The 19,936-nt window shown below is 38.6% G+C and overlaps 2 protein-coding genes across 3 annotated transcripts; one reads left to right on the top strand and one right to left on the bottom strand.

The window, feature by feature from the left end:
* The first annotated feature begins 1,066 nt into the window (after positions 1-1,066).
* LOC146702119 (uncharacterized) lies at positions 1,067-10,022 on the top strand. Its single transcript, XM_085468659.1, has 5 exons — positions 1,067-1,496; positions 4,320-4,445; positions 5,801-5,884; positions 6,136-6,258; positions 8,034-10,022. Exons 1-5 carry the CDS (start codon positions 1,494-1,496, stop codon positions 8,190-8,192), a joined length of 495 nt encoding a protein of 164 aa, XP_085324785.1. The 5' UTR covers positions 1,067-1,493; the 3' UTR covers positions 8,193-10,022.
* Positions 9,715-18,733, bottom strand: zc2hc1a (zinc finger, C2HC-type containing 1A). 2 transcript variants are annotated; one of them, XM_085468657.1, is made up of 10 exons: positions 18,649-18,733; positions 17,918-17,991; positions 16,060-16,176; positions 15,504-15,530; positions 14,417-14,558; positions 13,130-13,272; positions 12,186-12,291; positions 11,983-12,058; positions 11,471-11,569; positions 9,715-10,871 (listed from the first exon to the last, which is right to left on the bottom strand). In XM_085468657.1, exons 1-10 carry the CDS (start codon positions 18,662-18,664, stop codon positions 10,736-10,738), a joined length of 936 nt encoding a protein of 311 aa, XP_085324783.1. In that variant the 5' UTR covers positions 18,665-18,733; the 3' UTR covers positions 9,715-10,735. The 2 variants fall into 2 exon arrangements, with proteins under 2 accessions (XP_085324783.1, XP_085324784.1); XM_085468658.1 differs by lacking the exon at positions 15,504-15,530.
* Positions 18,734-19,936: the final 1,203 nt, after the last annotated feature.

The following is a 19,936-nucleotide window of genomic DNA, read 5'->3' on the forward strand; positions in this document are numbered from 1 at the left end:
ACAGTTTTTGCCATGCTTTGTTATATAAAGAGATTTGTTTGCAACAATTCCGAATAAGTTGGGTGCGTGACCTGAAATGCTACATATTACAGAGTTAACCTTTGACCTGGCTGCATTAGAAAAAAATAAATCATCATTGCAGAGATCTAATCTTAGACAGAGTGAAAGATGCTACCCCCCAACGAGTTTAAACAAGTTCTGTGTTAAAATTGTTTTGTGTGGTAAATCCATTTTGAGCCTCAGCTGTTGCCCCCTCCCACCTGTTTACAATGGAACAAAGCATCTCAGGTGGATTATATATTGGGGTGCATATGGCAAAATGTGCTTTTGTTTTTTATTATTTAGCTTATTCAGAACTGCTGTGTGTCACGTGGCCTTACCAAATCTTTAATCCTGACAGTATATTTTTGGGGAAATCCATGACAGTACCTTTAATATCTGCTTTTCACAGATCGTATTTATAGTCTTCTACTTCTTGGCCACGCAGGCTTGAAGGGTAGGAGAATAATTGTTTGACAATACTATGCCTATCTTCTCTGTCTTTTTGCAAAATCAATCTATTCACATGCATTATGCGGTATGTCCATATAGGTTATAATGGACTGGATGTGCATTTGAAAGCTCTAAAAGCATATTAAGTTTAAAAAAAGAGAGAGAAATGGGAAAAAAGAAAATATAGTTTTGACTTTAGCAAAAAGGGAAATGTCTGTTCCAGAAAGTTCACTTGTAATTGACTACACTGAGAATTATGTAGGGAGGTAGCATAACTACTGTAGATACTTTTAATAGATACATTTAAAAAGTAGTCGACCATGAAAATCAACGCGCATATAGCCTCTGGGAACATTTGTGACACAGCAGATTCTTCTCAGTAACATTTTCTGCATAGTGCTTTCATAGTACATGAGTGAATGAATGGACAAAGTGGAAACGTTTAAAGATGAACACGTGTGACATTTGGGTACAGAAGGTAATGACTAACATGCCATAGACGCAAGAAATAAGGAGGGCAAATTACTGATAGCGTGCACTACTCGGATTTGCCAGATTAAATATTAGGTCCATCAGCTTGGAGCTATATTTGGCAGTTTCACGAAAACATGAAAGCCTGCCCACAGCATGAGCTAAACAACGTGCACGCATCCTGCACTCTTTACCTCCACTCTGTCACAGCAACCTTTGGCGTCAGCGTACATTTTGCTATTTCGAGGTTGAATCTTTTTTTTTTTTTTTACACGTTAATTTATGTTGAAGTAAAGTGAAACCTTAGCGAGGACGGAAGTAATGTCACATGCTGCGTAAGGCAGGACGTGATTCCTGCGTGATTCCTTCGCTCAAAAGCCACAAGAACCGCGGGAATAGAGGGAGGACGAACACGTATAGTTTCAAACTGTAAAGCCATAACTTTGAAGAATTTCAGCAGCAATGAAGACGCACTCGATACTGCCCGCTTCCAACATTAGCCCGAGGTGAATATGAATGAAGAATGACCAATGGTAAGTAATAAAGCATGCCACTTAGGTACACGCAAATGGCCTACGATGGTGACGCACTGAATTAAACTCACTTAAAACCATTAAATCGGTGACAAGTTAGCGCTGATATCAGGTCAGTGTTAATGCATGAATGAAAATGCAAACATGCAAAGCCAGTACCAGGTAAAGCAGCGTAGTCTAGCGTATTCGAAACTTACCGGGAGCTGACTACACGCGCATCCGTCTCACTGCCTTCTCCGACGAGCGACTGGCGCATTTACTGTTTAGAGACTTCAGAGTTTTCCACATAGGGGAATTCCGTGCTAATAACTTCCCATGTGCCAGTAATAAGGAAACTGAAATAGAAATAGGATTTACGGGAATTAGCTCATGGCTTACAGGAATTGGTAGATTAATGAAAGACTTCTTGAAATCCCACTCAAGTTTAAGTTCAGTAAGATACCAAATCATGCATTCGTATAAACACGCGCAAACCTATACATATGTTAATAAACTCCATACAGAAAGAACACATTGACTGCGCTAGAACCCAAGTCAAAAACAAGATTTCAGTTAGAGTACAGGTGACTAAAAAAGTAAAGTGATCCTACTGAATAGAGTGTGGAGTTCAGTACTTGACTAGTACCTGCTCATTTTAATTGTTTGGTTAGTTAAAAGTGTGTCAATTTCTAACTTCTTAATAGTATGTGGAGCAGTTGCTTTGCATTGTATTAAATAGCATTAACATGATTTGTTTTCTTTTAAAAAAAAAAGTACATAGACATGTATAGTCAAGTAAAATGTGCAAACTCCTCTCTGAAATCGAGGGAAGTTTAAAGTAGTGTTGAATGAAAACTTTTGAGTACAGTCACAGTAACTCAGAATTGCGCTTGCGTCAATGTACTATCAATATTTCAGTTCAAGGAAAAACTTCTGTGAACCTACTGGAATTACCAGGAGTTTTGCTTTCGTGACTTGTAAAATGTAGTTGGATCATCGTCAAAGTCTCTGACTAAATGGGAAATAAAGAAACTTTTTGTGTCCACTCATGGCTGCTTCTAAAGGTACTTCGTCATAGTTATTCCAGTCAAGGAGATAAGATTTGGAGCATAGTTGTGGAGGTGCCCCTCCCTATTAATCGAGGGATACAAAGTCTATAATGTCAGTGTGGCTCTTCTGAAAAACTATTGGTGTGTCACCATTCACAGGACCTTTGAGGAACTGCATTGAAAAGATGCAAAAAGATGAAAAATGTCTCAAAGGTTTTTAAAGTCCTGCGTTTCAACAGTAAAAATAAATTACCTGTAAAATACAGAAAATTCATGATTTGTTACTACTTGAAAGGATCATTTCAAGAAAATGATCTACAATCCTGAACAGGTGAACTAAAACACAAGGGCAATAGTAGAAGACGTGCAGAAATCTTTACAATTTGCTAAAGCATGTGTTCACGTGTGAGAGAAATGCTAGTGCTATTTCCTTACTACTTCTACGGCTCACCTCTGAGGTGAAACTGAAGCTAAAATCCCAGCGCTACACTTGGAGTAAAGCCTCATCTGAGTTGTGAAGCACGGTGGAGGGACCATCATGTTTTAGGGTTGCTTTTCTACTTCAGGGTCTCAGTGGCTTGTACTCCCTGAAGAGATCTCAAAATAGTACAAAGAAATTTTACAGGTGGAAATATCGACAAAGTTCTATGACCAGAAGCATAGGAATGTTATAATTAAATAGATCAAATTTTAGAAATATTTCATTAAGTAATGCTGGTAATTCAACAGGTTCACAAATCTTTACTTGCAACTCTGTGTAGTAGGTTTATGTGTAACATTATGACAATTATTTGATCGTTGCTTTTGCTTTTTTTGCAGTGTTTGGCTGTGGTTTAAAAATGTTAGGTGCATTAGTATGAACTGAAAAATGTATATAGTATTTTCTTTGTCTATCATGCAACCAGAGCTGTAAGCAGAATAAGAATGATCTCAGCTTTGGAGACACTAAATCGTGGTGCCTGGGAACCAAATTGTCCTAAATGTAATTTATTGTCAAGTGTGACGGAGGTTCCTCATTTGCTGTTAAAATGTCAAGACTGAATGAACATTTCAGCATTTCATTCATTGCTGGAAGGGTTGGCCACAAATTTCGGAACTGAACTGAACTCTGTCCGAAAACAACAGAAACCTGTTTTGAAGAAATACTTAATCCATGAGAAAACTTCTGCCACCGAGTGTCAGTGTTACAAACTCCTCAAGGCTTCATTTAAGACTGTGTCATTTTAGCTCATTACGTTTAATGTGACACTTTGGTAAATATACTTAAATCTGGAGAGATTAAGATTTGCTCATAAAACACTAACAGGCGGGACATGTTTTACGAAATTCAGCGAAAGATTCCATCCGTGACACACACAAATCTAATTCGACTATAAAAGAACTCGTTACCTTTTTAATCATTAATCCTAACAGTAGTAATCGCTCTTCTGTGATCAAAGGGACATTGTCATGCACCCACATATACTTGATTAGAAACCCTATTGCTACACATGTAGTGCAACGTATCTTCAACCTCATTTGGAAAAAAAAAATGTAACTCTTCTGTCTCCTACACATAGTCGAGACATATCGGGTTAAGTAATCAGCAGCATGCATTGTTTTTCTTGTGCATAACTCACGATGTGCAGTCTTTCCAGATTTGAAAGTCACCTGTGCATTTCACAGAGGAGGGCACAGCTGGTTGTTTAAAATGCTTTTTATGCAAATATGTTTTAGATTTTTTTGGCTGACCGCTATGTTTCTGTCTCACTCTTTCTCTCCCTATATCCCCCACACTCTGACCCTAAACCTTAAGCCTCTTTTTTGCATCAGTTTCCTTGTTCTCCTTCTTCTACCTCTCTCTCTGTCCTGTGGTAGTGTACAACTTGATAACATCAGAAGTGATTATATCACCATCATTCAAACGGAACTGCAGAGGACAGTAAGTAAGACACTGATTCTATTTTTATGCCAAGTTTGTTTTAGATAACTATTTGAACTTACCATGTAGACACGCTGCTTAACCCCAAACATTGTGTGCTCAGTTGTGACTCTGTATGTATACAGATATATATCAGCTGGGCTAAAGGTCTTTGTTGTAATCTAAGAAAAAAGCATTAAATCTCAGTTACAGCTCAAAGGCTAATTCCCCTCTAATACAGATGGATTGATGTATCCCAGGATTTCAGTATAGATCATATTAACTGTACAAAAATCATATAGGTGTATATATGACATATGATCACCAAGGACGAGATGGAAAAAGTGTAATAGGAAGCAGCCAGGTTACAGCAAAAAATTTAGACACTGGAGGTGGGAATGGTGCAAAAGGAGCTGCAACCTAATATTTGGCATCAGATGTTGGACTTTCACCTAATCCTTTTTAAGTACTGGCAAGAAATATCTGGAGGCAGCTGTACAGGGAGAAGGAAACTAAGGCAAAACAAGGAAAAGAAGCTGGTTTGCGTGTTTGGCGTGAAACATGAAGTTAGAAAGAGTCACTCACATGCTATTTTAAGGTCAGCTGTGCAATTAAAAATACACGTTTAAGCCAGCTCACACTTCCTGTCAGTCTATAAATCTAACAAGTGGTCTCTGGAAACTTCTTTTCATACAGTGCAAGGTTACTACAGATATGCACTGTAAATAACTGCCATTTACTGTAACTACCTACTATTTACAGTATATTACAGTATTTACACACACACACACACATATATATATATATATATATATATATATATATATATATATATATATATATATATAGCCTCAAGCTCCCAGGCCTCTGGTAGAGGACCCGAGCTTGAAGGATAAACCGCCCGCAGGGGCGTGCTGGGTGCTTATATATATATATATATATATATATATATATATATATATATATATATATATATATATATATATATATAGACACAGTGCAAACCCACAACTACAGTTGCCTCTCTGTTACAATAATAGAAAACCCCAACAATCAGACACCCCTTGAAAGCAAGCACTCGGCGACAGTGGGAAGTAAAGCAATTCCTTTTAACAGAAAGAAACCTCAGTATTTACAATTAAGCAAAGTTTGGGGGGGGGGGTTGCCTTTAGTTGTTGTAAGGTTTTGATCGGAAGAAATATTGCTCAGCATCAACATTTTTCTCTTCTATCTATGGACACCACCAAAAATATTGAAAGCAATATGTCCTTCCAACATTCTGAAAAATAACAAAAAACACTAGTTGCTTTTTGAATGTTTGAACAATCTTTAGTGGTATGACTAACATTGACTACTTCATGTTTTGTTCATTCAAGACAGAAGAAATCACAAGCTTGCTGCAAAACTCAGACTGTTCAGTATTCTCACACAAGCTACGCAACTGCACACCAGGCAACGCAGTGAGTCATAATTATTCTGTATCTATCAGATAAAATGCATAATGATGATACATTTAGAAGGTAGCCCTTTTTAACATGCACCTGTTCACCACTGCTCTAAACAGTCAGGCATTGCATTACCATAATCATAATCGTAGCTGGACCCAGGTGTTTAGCTATGCAGCTTAATAATCATTTCAGATTTTGTAGTCGCTGTTTGTACTGCATAGAGTTCATTGTTAAGTTTAAAAGGTCTCACCTCTCTTCTGCAGACGTCTGTGCGTACCTTACATAACCTAACCTGCAAAATGCGGAGTTTACCGTTTCTCCAGATGACTCTACAACTGATCACGTCCGTCGAAATTTCGATGAGTTGCCATTGTCGTGAGAAATCAGTAAGTCTTGACTTTTTACACATTATCTGATGTTAAGAAATTTACCCCAAGCCTAACCCAGCCACACTATTAAAACCACCTGCATGATATTTTGAAGGTCGCCCTCATCTCGCCTCGTGTTACAGCTCTTACCATTCAGTATGTGTACCTGTCCTCTGAGGGTGTCTGGCACTGAGGTGCTCTGGGTTGCAAAGTAGGTCCTCTGTGGATCAAGTTTATTCTGTACATGAATGCTCAGTTGGATTGGCCTTAGATAGTCAACACCTTGGACTATTTGGCCCATTTTTCAAACTCTTTCTGGTAGGGAAGATTACTGCTATGATTTTTGTTTCTATTGCAGTCATATTGCAGTGCTTTGCACTCTATGAGTTATTCACTTCATCTGACATCAGCCTAAATGTTGTAGCTGATTGGTGGAAACATGCAGTTTAAGTTCACGTTTGTACTTTAAACCTTGGAAGTGACCAGCTTAGGAAAGTATTTCTTTCAGTTTCTCTGACTGAGATGCAACATTTAACATTGACAACTGACGGAATGGAATGTTGGCTGGCTGAAGCGTTTTATCTTGCCAGACAGTGGATGACTCACTGACAGGTGATGAAGCTGCCCGGCTTTAAGAGTTAATTCAAACAGAAGACTGTTTGTTTCTTAAACTACTTTACCTGGTAACAGGGTATAAGAGTAGGAGAGACTCGAAAGAGGCAGGAACTGCAGATTGGTCTCTCATTGGTTATGCTTGTGGTAATCTCTCCTCACCTTGCTGAGGGAGATAATTCAAAGAATGCTATAGAAGTTTTTTACACAAACTATCATGGGAAAAAACAGCCCAAGTAGTTCTAGATCAGTGACGCACCGTGTTGTTCACCCAAATTAAATTTTAAGAGTTGGATCAGAATCAGATTATATGATTCAGATTCATTGCTGAAGTCTGAGTCACACAGCAGAGCAAACCGGGGACTCGCAGAGTGCACCTAGTCTGACCAGACAAGCTCATGCTTAAACATAGTGGCTCACATTGTGACATATTTGATTTGATTTATTTTAAACAAACTTGCATTGTGCAAAGATCAGCCACTTTTCACTCAGTTCTTCATGATGCAGAAGCAGGGAAACGGGCACACACACAGCAGCTCTTGTGGAGTGTTCCCAGCATGCAGTGGTTATATACCTCACAAAACGTGGAAACATTGGGTCCTGGCATTTAAGCCGGTGTTACTTAATACTTGCCTAAACAGTTTAACATGGCAACAATAATACAGGAATACCACAGTAAATCTTCGAGATGTTGACTTGGGCTCCAAATCCCTTGGATGTGAATCCAACTGAGAATCGTACTGAAAGTTTTTCCAAATGAGTGAGCCTCACATTTCAGGACTATAAGGACCTGATGTTATCATCTTGATGTCTGATACTATGAAACGCCTTCAAAGGATTTGTGAAATCATCTCCGTGATAGAGCTGCCTTAGAAGTGAGGGAGACCTATGTAGGTGTTCGTAATGTTGTGACTGATGTGCTTTGAGTAAACCTCACATACATACTGTGGCATTGTATGGTGATTGTAATCTACGCTTCAGTTTTCTGTGCAAAGAGTTAAGTTGGTGTGTTTCAGTTCACAATAAGGGATAAATAGTCCTCAATAACGTGCAGGCTACGTTGCTGTGACAGTACATATTTGCTAAGAATGCCTTCATAATTTATCATTGTAATGCTAATTCCTTACCTTTATCCACTTGACTCAACAATAATTAGCATGTGTCTGTGTTTTACTGACTAGATCAAAATGCCCACTGAGAGTTTAAAGAGGAGAAGGGGAGCAACAAGACGAAGGAGGAACGAGGGGACGAAAAACAGAAAGCAGACTAAAAAACTGTGCAAAGCCAAGGCAATTCTTTCCGCCATGACTGAATGCTACCAGATGCTAAACTCTCTATAAATGGATACCTGAATCCAAACTCAATCACAGCATGAAGCTCAAAACTTGCATGCGCTGTCAGTTCCTCTGCAGTATGCATTGCTTCGGTGGATTATGCGAGGAGGAGCTTCCACTTCATTTAGGCTTTCCTGTCAAGTACCAGTATATTTCTGTAGCAGCAGTTTCAGGTGTTGTATGACTACTGACTCTTCAGATAAGTTTCCCAGCCACACAGAAGCAAAATATTCAGTCAAGCGGAAATGAAATTCCTAAGTCTTCCTAATATCCTGATTTCCCACACACTAAGGACCAGCTGCATATACAACCTTTTATGCAGCATCATGTGGACTACAAACAGTTTAAGGTGCATGTTTTCTTTTTTTATTATCACAGCAAAGCGTTTTAATAGCTGAAGTTGTGTTTAGCTATAAAAAGTGGATATGATTAACTTTAAAGGTGCTTAAACTGAACTTTGTTTTCGAAGCACTTGCTACGACATTAACTTGCACTTAGTAGTGGCTGCTGAAGCATGACTAGGAAATATTAAGGTGCTCAGATATAGTTTTGCTTTCACTTTGGATTGGAATAACTAGCCCTGGCAGATCTTTTTTATCTTGGTTATCTAAAGCTCCTCAATTTTTGTTTTTAATTTTCCTGTCCGGGGAGTTGTTTTAGGCTGTGTGTCAAGGTACGGTCTGAGATGACACTGTGTTGATTACTCATTGACAATGATTTATATATTAAAAGCATGCTATGCCACAGTTATTTAAGCTCAGGTCACAGACCTTTTTTTTCCTATCCTGGGATATAGCTACAGTACGAGCTTTTACTGTCACAATCAGTTGGTGCTCTGATTAATGTTATCTACCTAAAAACTTTTTTCCCTTTTTACACAATTATAGAAAATATAAGCATGCAACCTTTGCTACATTTTGCAGCTATTTTCAGCACAGCAGCTATTTGTTTCCCGTCATGTAGCATACATTATGTACTACATAACATTATGTTGTTATGTAGCTAACTTCTGTCTTTAAACTGTATATTTAATAAGCTGATGACTAACATTGTATATAACATGGCATACTATTCAAAAAATATATTTATATCCCAAACAAAGATAAGGTGTGTGTTACTTATTAGTCAGACTCACAATTACAGCTGTCTTCAAAGAGGTTTATTGATGGTGGATGTACACGGCATTTGGTGCACAATCATATCCAGTCTAACAGCTGACGTTATCATTACAGGAAAACGCAGCCCTCCAGTAGGCTTAAACCTTTCTCGTGACGTAACGTGAATATAGTTTGTTACCGGGAATAAATGCCCTACTTAGATAATTAATCATGCACCTCAAGGAGAGATTTGTCCCCGCTCTTCCAAGTCCCACCATAAAATAACCTATGTGGGGGTCATCAAGCAAAGGTCGACAGCAAAATTACTTTAGTGTTGATTCTAAATACCTTAATGCACTGAACACTGACTCAGTAGAAACACTGTTGAGAAAGGGGAAGAAAAAAAAAAAAGCAGTTTCAACACACTGAGGTGTGTTTTGGTTTCACACAATTCCAAATGAAACCTATTTTAATTCTGTAGAACATAAAAGAACAAACAAAAACCATACAATCACTGTTCAGTCAGTAAAAATGAAAAGGAATAAGAAAATAAATAAATGTATAAACCTAGTGGGAATAAAGGGAATGAGTAAATGCTACATTTGGGTATAATGTATATGGGATAACAGGTTTTTCCTGTTAAGTGACCTTAAAGGGAGCACTGACCTGTAACCACTCAACCTTTTTTGGATTGGTTCCTAAGAAAACAGGGTGATAAGATAAAAATTTGAAGCTATTTTCTTTTTTTTAAAAAATAAAAAAATCACACTGCTTTCTTCAGTAGTCGTTATTATTGCACATCAATGTGGAGACAGGTGGGGTTGAGGAATGCACTTCAAATCAAGGGCTGAAGAGCGATAATGATGCAGGGCAGTTAATCTCACCTCTAATCAGCCACCCAACATGTTTCCTTTCTTTTTTTCCAAACCCACTTTTAATTCATCTTTCCTCTACTCCCTTCTAAAGATGCATAATATTTAATAGCTTCCTTCCAATGACCAACCACCTCTCCTTTGCTGGAAATATTTATTTCTCACAAATTCTTAAACCCTCTATGACCTGTAGTTTCATGGCAGTAATGCTCATTTTATAAGTGCATGGAAACAGCAGCAATGCTGTGAGCAAATGAAGCAGTGAAAGAGAAGCTACTTACGGGATGTGCTTGTAAAAGCCACATCATGATTTAAACCGATTAATCTGTGTACCAAATCTGTTCGGCACAGAGATCAACCGGTCACTAGTCAACGCAAAACACAGTAGCTAAGTGCACTCCTTATTGTAAGTTATGCAATGAAATTTGGATAATATTCAGTGTGACTGCACACACCATCTTTACTGCCAGGAAATAAAATCAGTGTGGGAAAATAAAGATGGAATTAATTACTCTTTCACCTTTCCCTCAATTCTTATTACCTAAATCCTAACCCTGCTTTCGTTTTCTTCTGACTGCTATCAAATACACATCCTCCTGACCCCACACTCGCAGCAGAATTTGGCAGATTCAACAGGGTACTTTGTCCCACAAGCGTGACAAAACTTGCTCTTCATTCCGCCGTTCCCAACATCGTTCGCGCCATCTATATCATTCCTGAGAAAACAGAAAAGACAGCAGCAACTTTAGAATTTGTGCAGACAAAGTTGCAACTAGTGAAACGTCAGGGCAAAGATCTATTTGGATTTTACACGTCTTTATACGAATGTCAATGCCACTTAAGCCGATGCCAAGTAAGCTGGATTATCCCATATTTCCCCTCAGCTTGATTAAATGGGAAATTGTTTTGCTCCAAAGCAATAACGATAATCAAAGCAACCAGAAGCTAGAGACGTATGGGTGGCAAGGTTGATATAACTGTGCATGCAAGTTTCTTTTGTTTAAATGAATGTGCAGGTAAGACTCATCCCTAATTTTTTTTTTTTTTAAACTTTCTTAAAGTAAAATTGAAATTTGCACATTCTTAGTCAAATTAGAGGTAGTATATGTAATATGTCTGTGAAGGTTCTCAGTCATCCAGGTCATCGTAGTCAAAGGAGCTTGCAAAGAAAAGCGTCTGGACTTCTTTAAGTTGCTTGAAGACGTTTCACCTCTCATCCGGTAATACTTCACCAAGCCACCAGAGGTCAGGAGAGGTCACCAATTGATTTTCTCCACTCTTTCTGTGGAGGTTATGACTTAAGACGTTTATTCACCTAGATATGTAGGAGTCTACTTTCTTCTTGTTGAGTCCAGTCTGAGCGTTCCTCACAGATCCATAGCCAGAACTTGCTACTCGGGATTTACTTCCCACACTGACAGAGATATCAGAGAAAAACAAAAAGAAAACCAGGACAAGGATGTTTCAAAGTTATTCATTGAAATAAAGGCTCTCTGTCGAGACACCGCGTAGACATAATGTCTTGGATACTAAGAATAAAAGTGAGAAAGCGAAATGAAACTGTTGTTTTTTGGCAGCCTTGCTCTATTCTCGGTTCTGACGTTGCATTTTGTTTTGACTCACATTGTTCGAAATGACACTTCAATCAAAATAAATCCGGGCTGTAAAAACATGTACAAAGATTGACTGTTCCAACAGATATTTGAATAGACACAGCTGAATGCACAATAAAAGGTAAAAAAAACAGTACCCACTTGACATCAGTAAATAAAAACCTGTCTGGACTCGCCCACAGTATTTAAAACACATCTGCGTATGTGTACTAACCCTGACGGTGGGCTTGTGAGCCCGGAGGGATTATTCTTCACTGAACCTGTTGAGGAGGCCTTACTAGATGGGATTCCTTAAGTGAGAGAGAGGGTGACACAAATGAGGACAATGCACATATTAGTTTTGTTTGATGCAATGAAGTCAGTCACAAATTCACAATATGGGGGGGGTGATGAGGAGTACAGCACTGTGTCTCGTACCAGTGGGCTGTCCAAGGCCTGATCTTTGGGGTAAACGAGAGGAAGCTGAAGGGATGGTTGACACAACGGGAGTGTTGGCCTTCTTTGCAGCAGCAGGAGGCTTGTACTGAAGACAGAGAGAAGGCAATAAAAATAACTATTTGGTACAAAAGATCAGCTATGGATATCATGGCTGAAAAGTCATTAACATAGTTACATTAAAGATATACAAAAACATATATCATATCATATCACTATACGACCACATAAGCAGAACGGCTTGTGGTTGTAGTGTTTGTAATATGCACATTGTGTCAATGCTTGGCTCTAAAACGGGTTTTAAAACTGCGATCTGGAAGAAAATCTCAAAGCTATAAAAAAGAACTGCAACACATAACAAATCTAAAAACACGACACAGCAGGGAGGCTCAGTGACATAACGATTAACAACTGAAGGCTTTTTATTACAATGGGGAATCAGAGCTCTTAACCAGAAGGGTTTAAGCCCTGCTGTTTTTATTGGCTACCAAATTAACTCCCTAGCTATGCACCATAGCTGTTGCTAAGTAACTTGTAATTCTACATCTGCTGCAGAGTGGGAGTCCCACCATGGTAATAAAAGACAATGATTTAAAAGGAAAACTTCTTAATTATCAGCAATTAGCCATAACACACAAGTGCCACACATATCGATCATCAGTATAGGTTTTGTAAACCTACCTATGAGCATTTTTTAACATTTTATGTTTAAAAAACTAACAACAAACTATTTTCTGTTTAGATCCATGCTCAATCATCCAGGTAAGGAAATCCCAAAAGACTGAAGAAGTCACTTGAATGAGTGATGAAATGTTTCTCCCACTTAAAATGCTATGTCCAGATGAACAGAATCAACTTTTTGGGAACTATTGTCTGTTTAATTTCAAATGCAGTCCCCTCTCCTATCCGTGCGTGCGTGCGTGTACCTGTGTGCGACCTGGAGGCTTTTTGGCATCTCCTGACTTGCTTTTGTTGGGCATTCGGGCAGCCTGCTCCTGGCAGAATTTGATGTGTCTGTCAGCTGCACTCTCGTTGAACCTCCGCTGACAGTAAGGACACTGGATATAGTCTAAAGGGAGACAAGGTAGTGGGAAAATATACATGTAGCTTTTGTAATTGAATCCTGTATACAGAAATACTACTATCTGATGAAGTGGTGACTTGAACTTTTCATTTGCAGCTGTCACCACAATTACAGCTCGACTTGTATAGGATTTATACGAGCAGTAATCGTGCTGATATTTAGTCATTTAAAATTATTTCTTTCCTTTTAGTGACACAAAACATTCTGAATATTTCTACATTAATGTTGTTATTCATGAGTCCTTACTACAATGACAGTATACTTTAAAAAGTAATATTGTTTGATGGTTGCAACAAGTTTTAGATTACTCATTTGGACTCTGCCCATGGTAATCCAACAGTGAAGTTGCAGCGTGCCCTCTGGTGGACAAACCATACATCCTCAGCACTCATCAACGCTTCAGTCATTGAAGGGTGTTTCTGTATTGCCTTCACGTTTTAAATTTTTACTTACAACATGTCAGTCAGCCTCTACATTACATTTCAGCATTTAGTAATAACTGTCTGCAGTGTCAAGTCCATTTTGCTAAAAATTTCATTGCAGCGACTCAACATGGTACTCAGTAGTTTCTATGGTCACCATGTGCTTGCATACAATGTTGGGGAATGCTCCTAATGAGATGACAGCTGGTGTCCTGAGGGATCTCCTCCCAGATCTGGACAATGGGAGAGCCCCCGGACAGTGTTTGGTCCTCCAGCAACTGCCTCCATACTCTCGCTATGTGAGGCTGGATATTATCATGCACCAGGAGGAACCCAGGGCCCACAGCACCAGTGTAGGATCTGACATTAGGCCCAAAGATTTCATCCTGATACCTAACTGCCAGTTGAGCGCCACAGTGCCTTGCAGTGAGCACAGGGCCTACTAAAGGGGCCACAGGCCACCCTCATAGAATAACCGCCTGTCTCCTGGAATCTCCACTCTTCAGGCTGTGCTGGGAGCCACAGCCAACTTTCAAGGAATGACGTGTGGACGACCTGTGCAGGGTCCAGGTAATCACCTCATGAAATTGATTAAAAAGTGCTAATTTTTTCGAGCAGTGTATGAGACTTTTTCACAATTCTTTTATTAAGATACAAAATCTTTTTTTTATAGTTTTTCCATTTGCTTCTAGATAACTAGATGTTACCTGGGTCATAAGTAGGAGGAGGAGGCGGGGGTAATGGTCCTCCATCTTTTATGACCTGACCGATGGTCTTTGCAGCCCGGATGGTGGCGATGAAGTCCTCGTGTTTCTTGCGCCAATTTGACGGCTTCTTCGGGGGTTCTGCCTGACACGACAACAACATGAGAAAAGAGATTCTCTGTTACAGCTGTTTGCTGCTATAGTTTGACAATCTAATATTAAGAAAATACGATTAAGCTACTCTCTTACCGAATGTTTTAACTCGACAGGTTTCACAGCGAATATGTAAAGATTGCATACGCTTATCTAAGCCTGCACTTCCCACTCTTACCCTAAAAAACCCCCAACAACTAAAGTGGATCTGAGGCAACACGACAGCCTCTGTGACTTTCTATTTCTCCTGTGTAGTTAAAGCATTCAGACACGTTTGTCTGACAAACACAGGTGACTTGGAGAGAGCTAAAACTACATTTTATTATATTTTCCTCTTTCCTAAACTGCTGCCAAAGAAAAACTAAACAAAACAGAATTTGTCGCATAACTAGACGTTTGTCCTGTTCATATCACAAAGCTGAAAATTCCAGTGGGAGCACAGAGTGAGTACGCAGGAGTTAGTTGAAGCCAAGACCATCTGAACAACAGCCAGGCAACAGACTGGGCAAGATTACTTCACTGACTGATACTCATGAGACAGTTTCTCACAGAGAAGAAATAAACGAAACAAATACAGTTTTTAGTTGTTAAAGAGTAATCTGAAGGTTCAAAGCAACCGCAGCAGCTGAACTAGAAAATATAGCATTAAGGCTGTCACGTTAAATGAAAGAGAAAAGAACACTGGATACAGAAGGATGCCAGTTAAAGACAAGAGGTATGAAAGGATTTTTAAAATTAATATCACCAACATGACTTGGCACACCCACAGACTATTCAAGCCAATACTTCAAGGCAAACAAAGTTTTTGTGTAGCCAGAAAAACAGTGAGGGAAAGCCTCGCGGGCTTCAACAGATTATCTGTGCTGCTAAAAATTATATCTATGGAAAGGAGGGACAATTGAACAAAAAAAAAAAAAAAAAGATAAAAGCAACTTACTCTTTCAGTAGCAGATGAACTTTGCGACTGAAATACAATTGAAAGTTGTTTACATTGTAAAAATAAACTGTCGACATAATACACTGAATGTGCTGCATGGAAATGAAAATTCATAGGCGCCACTCAACACCATAAGCGCCAAAATGCTGTGTACATTTCAAAGGCTGATTCTTTTCTGGGTCCTCCCTGGAAAGCCTTCATGTGACCTGGATTATAAAAGGTTTATCTGGATAACTTGTTTGCAGAGTAATATAGAGTTTTCGGATAATTAAGGAATATGAACAGCATTGTTTCCTTTAGGTGTTGTATTATTGGATACAACGCTGAATAAATAACCTCAGATTAAAAACAGGTCATTTTTTAATAATAAAAGCTGGACGTATTTATGAATGAATAGATTACCTAAAAAAATGAACAACAGCGTTTTAAGCAGCATGTGAGATCCAGCTAGTTTTCTGTCTTTAGGCAATTTTTTTTCAATCCTGTCAATAGTCAAAATGAACCACTGCTGACAATTTATGTGGATTTCCATCGCTCTGCTTAGGTGAAGGCTTACCTTTGGTTTGATGGGTTTCAGTACGGGGATGTCTGTTCCCTCAGCTCTTTGTCTGCTGGAGTCAAAAACCTTCCTCTTTTTAGTTGCTGATTTTTGGCAGATTTTTGAGTGCTTCTCCTGTTGAAGGAGGACAATGTGCACAAAACATGACAAAACATTTTTATTTGTTTTTAACACCACTGGCATGGCATCACTTAAGATTTGTATCTGTCTTTTACTATAATTTAAGTTTTCAACTATGTTTTCCTAAATGAATTTCTTGAAAGAGGAGGAAACTTTCTTTCAAACATTTCAAGCTCAAATTTAAATGAGTAACATTAACAACACCAGTAACCTCCTCAAAGCTGCAGCCAACTCTCTGAAGCACACTAATGTCTTCCTGATGGAGACCCAAACCTATATTGCTATACATATCTAGAATAATACACCATGCTTTAATGCAGCCATTATCTACTAATGAGGCAAAGTGCTTGCATAAGAGCACATATTTGGTTGTTTACCAGAAGATTCTCTTCAAATTAAACACCAAAAACCTTTATAGCTTTGATGTATTAACTCTGTAGTATGTTTTAGTCATTTCAACACAATAAGCAAAGGAACAGAGGATTTTGGGGGAGTAAAAATCAACTCATATACACTCATTAGCGACTCTGTTAGGTACACATTAGTACCAGGTTGAACCCACTCTGCTGGAAGCATAATAACATGCCATGTTATAATCAGAATATCAGAACATGTCATGTTATCAGTAGATGGGTACACTGTGGTAATAAAGATCAGGAACAACACTCAGGTAGACGGCTGTATCAAAACTATGATATCCTCCACACCATTACCAGCAACCTGAACTGCTGACACAAGGCAGGATTGATCCATGCTTTCATGCTGTTTTAGTTACTGATGCCTTCCTATCCGGTTGAAGCAGCTGGGCCTTTCCCCTTTGATATCTGACATCAACGAGGCATTTTGACCCAGATAACTGCCACTCTGTGAATATTTTCTTTTTTTCTGTCGATTCTCTGTAAGCCCAAGAGATGGTTATATGAGAAAATCCCAGTAGATCAGCAGTTTCCGAAATACACAGATGTGTCTATCTGTCACCCATAACCATGACTCAAAACCACAGTCTTTTCGCCTATGATGATGATAATAATAATAATAATAATAATAATAATAATAATAATAATAATAATAGATTGCATTTATATAGCGCTATGACACCACCCTTACCTGCATGTGCTGCAGACAGTGCTGAGAGTACTGTATTGCTGAACATGTGTGAAGCCATCCTTTCTAAACAATCTCCATTCACTGATTTAGACAATCAAGTGAAAGAAAATGCTTCACATGATACAGTCCAGTTGATACTTGTGCTGCAATTCATCTATATATAAAAAATGGCCCACTATGAAATTAATTAAATAATTAATTAATGACCAATATTTCCAACTCTGCTTTATGGGAGAGCAGTACTACTAGAGACGTTTCTTAGTGAAATTTTTAAATCAGAGTCTTGAATATCACAAATTTGTTCAAACAAAAAGCATTTCTGCTTTGATAAAACTTTCAACTCCCCTACAGAGCTCTTCACAGGACCCTGCTAGCTATCTGGATCATAGACACATTATTATTGAACAAACAGCTGATACCCTGTCAGCTGAGAATTAATGTGGTAAATACTGTCAGCCAGGCGGGTTAATCATAGTGCGTGATCAACACCCCCCCCAAACAAACACTTAAAGTGTCTGCGATTAAAATATTGTCCTCTTAAAACAGTGTTACACATTGTTTTGTTTTGTTTGTTTTTTGTATTAAGAAATGTCAGAAATGAGCAAGAGGTGGTTTGTTTTTTTTTTACCAGGACTTTGGGGAAGAAAGATCTTTTACAGATATTACACTGAATCCGATCGTCAACCAGAGAAGCTTCGCCATCTGCAAGAATAACAGAACAAATTCGGTGAAGGTTTAAAGGTCAAAAATGGGCCACAACGGGACTAAACAAACATGGGAAGAAAAATAATGACCCAGTTAACATTTGATACAAGGTAAATACTTTCGCCGTCATAAATTGTGTTCTTCTGCCACAGTAAAGGCAACGATGTTTTATTGTTGCCTTTACTGCTCATTCTACACGGATACTTCAAATTTCCTGAAAATGGCTGGAGGAAAATAGTCAGATTTAGCTAAGTTTAACGTACAGAGTCAAACACTTCGAAGTATTACTGTACACATAGAAACGTATTTAATATTAAAGGTAAGCAGTCTCCGAAGATTCATTGATATACACGCTTTAAACCATTCATTTAAAAGTGTTATTTGTTAGGAGTTTGCTGGTTAGCCGGATAGCTCCTCTAGCTAGGAATCGCACCCATTCAGATAGGAGGAGCAGCTAGCTTCATCTTTGGCCCTGACGTTACCTAGCATTACTTGGGCTAAAACCCAAACAAAAAGGAGGTCGCTATACAAAACTGTTCATCTAAAGGAGCCGCGAACCCCAAAGCGTCCCCTTGGCAGATAAAAACGAAATGCTGAAATCCCAAATTTGCCATAAAAGGCTGAAGTAAACACACAAACAGCAATATCGCATACCTTCAAATTCTTCCATCCTTAGGTTATTCCTTATCTGGTCCTGTTGCCGTTGTTCGAAAACGGCCAGACGTAGACGGAAAATACAAGATGAAACCCCCTCTTCATTTCCGGCTTTGCTAAAACGGGAGAAATGTTTTGTTTTTACCCATTTATCCTGTAAGGAAAATTACTTTAATTTACATATAAATTTATTCTGCAGTGTATTGTGAATTACTGATGTCCTGTGTAGATCTACATTTTTGGTTTGTCATTTTTTTGTGTTTTGTTTGTTTCTCTGTGACTTATGTCGACACTACTGGGACGTCCTGTTCCAATTCCCAATGGCAGGTAATTATCTTGACACTACTGATCTTTGGCTACCGATAGCAACTGGGTTGTCCGATGCCGCTCGGTGAGCTAACATGCGAGTATTTCATTGGTTATTACTGCACTGTTTCTGATGGAGTGTTCAAGTATGCACTGTTTATTTTGGACAGCAGGTGGAGCGTGGGAGGGAACCTCTGTCATGTTTCCCAGTATTACTCCTAACCATCAATTTTTGGGGGAGTTTGCGTAGCTCAGTTTTCGCTGGAAACTAGCAAATGTTGCTGTTACTGGGACGAAATCTTTTTTTTTTAATTTTAGCTATAGAAATAAATAAAAAATGAAATGCTATTAGTTATTAGTGCTGTTATTGATACAAAGTTATGTTAATGAATAAACGGGCTGGTAGCTTTACCTTGCATCTCAGCTTTGTTTGGGGATGGTCATTTACAGAAACTCATTATATCAACCAAACAACAAAACTAGTGTGCTCCTTTGCTGCTTTTGTTAGCTCAAACACTTGCGCAGAACAAACACTCGGAAGTTCCTCATTTGCCATACTGACAACATGTGTCATCTGAATGGAGGGATTCATGGACAGATGCTAAGAGGGCACAGCAAACATGTGCCTTTATCACAAGAGGGACGTTGTTTCAACACTGACTCCCTTTTGTGTGATCTCTCGCACCACACACACGCCCAAGCGCGATGCCTTTTCACCATTTCAAATTATAGCAATGGGATGATAACCATTCGCTAAGTCCTAATGTATCCTAACCTTTAAATAAGGTAATGATTTTACACACACATTCACGGTTAAACAATGCACTTGGCATTAAAGTTTATGGCTCTCACTTTGTCAGATATTAATTAATGAATGTGGTGCAAGTATTCCTATTAGTAATCCTATATGTGTATTTATTTATTTATATGTATATTTATCTATCTAATAAAATAAAGGAGTATAGGTAAAGTAGCTGGTAAT

Source organism: Copadichromis virginalis, linkage group LG9 (assembly GCF_057382275.1).
Source record: "Copadichromis virginalis isolate Kocher_CV1m ecotype Utaka linkage group LG9, C_Virginalis_male_GT1.1, whole genome shotgun sequence".
Classification (NCBI taxonomy): Eukaryota; Metazoa; Chordata; class Actinopteri; order Cichliformes; family Cichlidae; genus Copadichromis; species Copadichromis virginalis.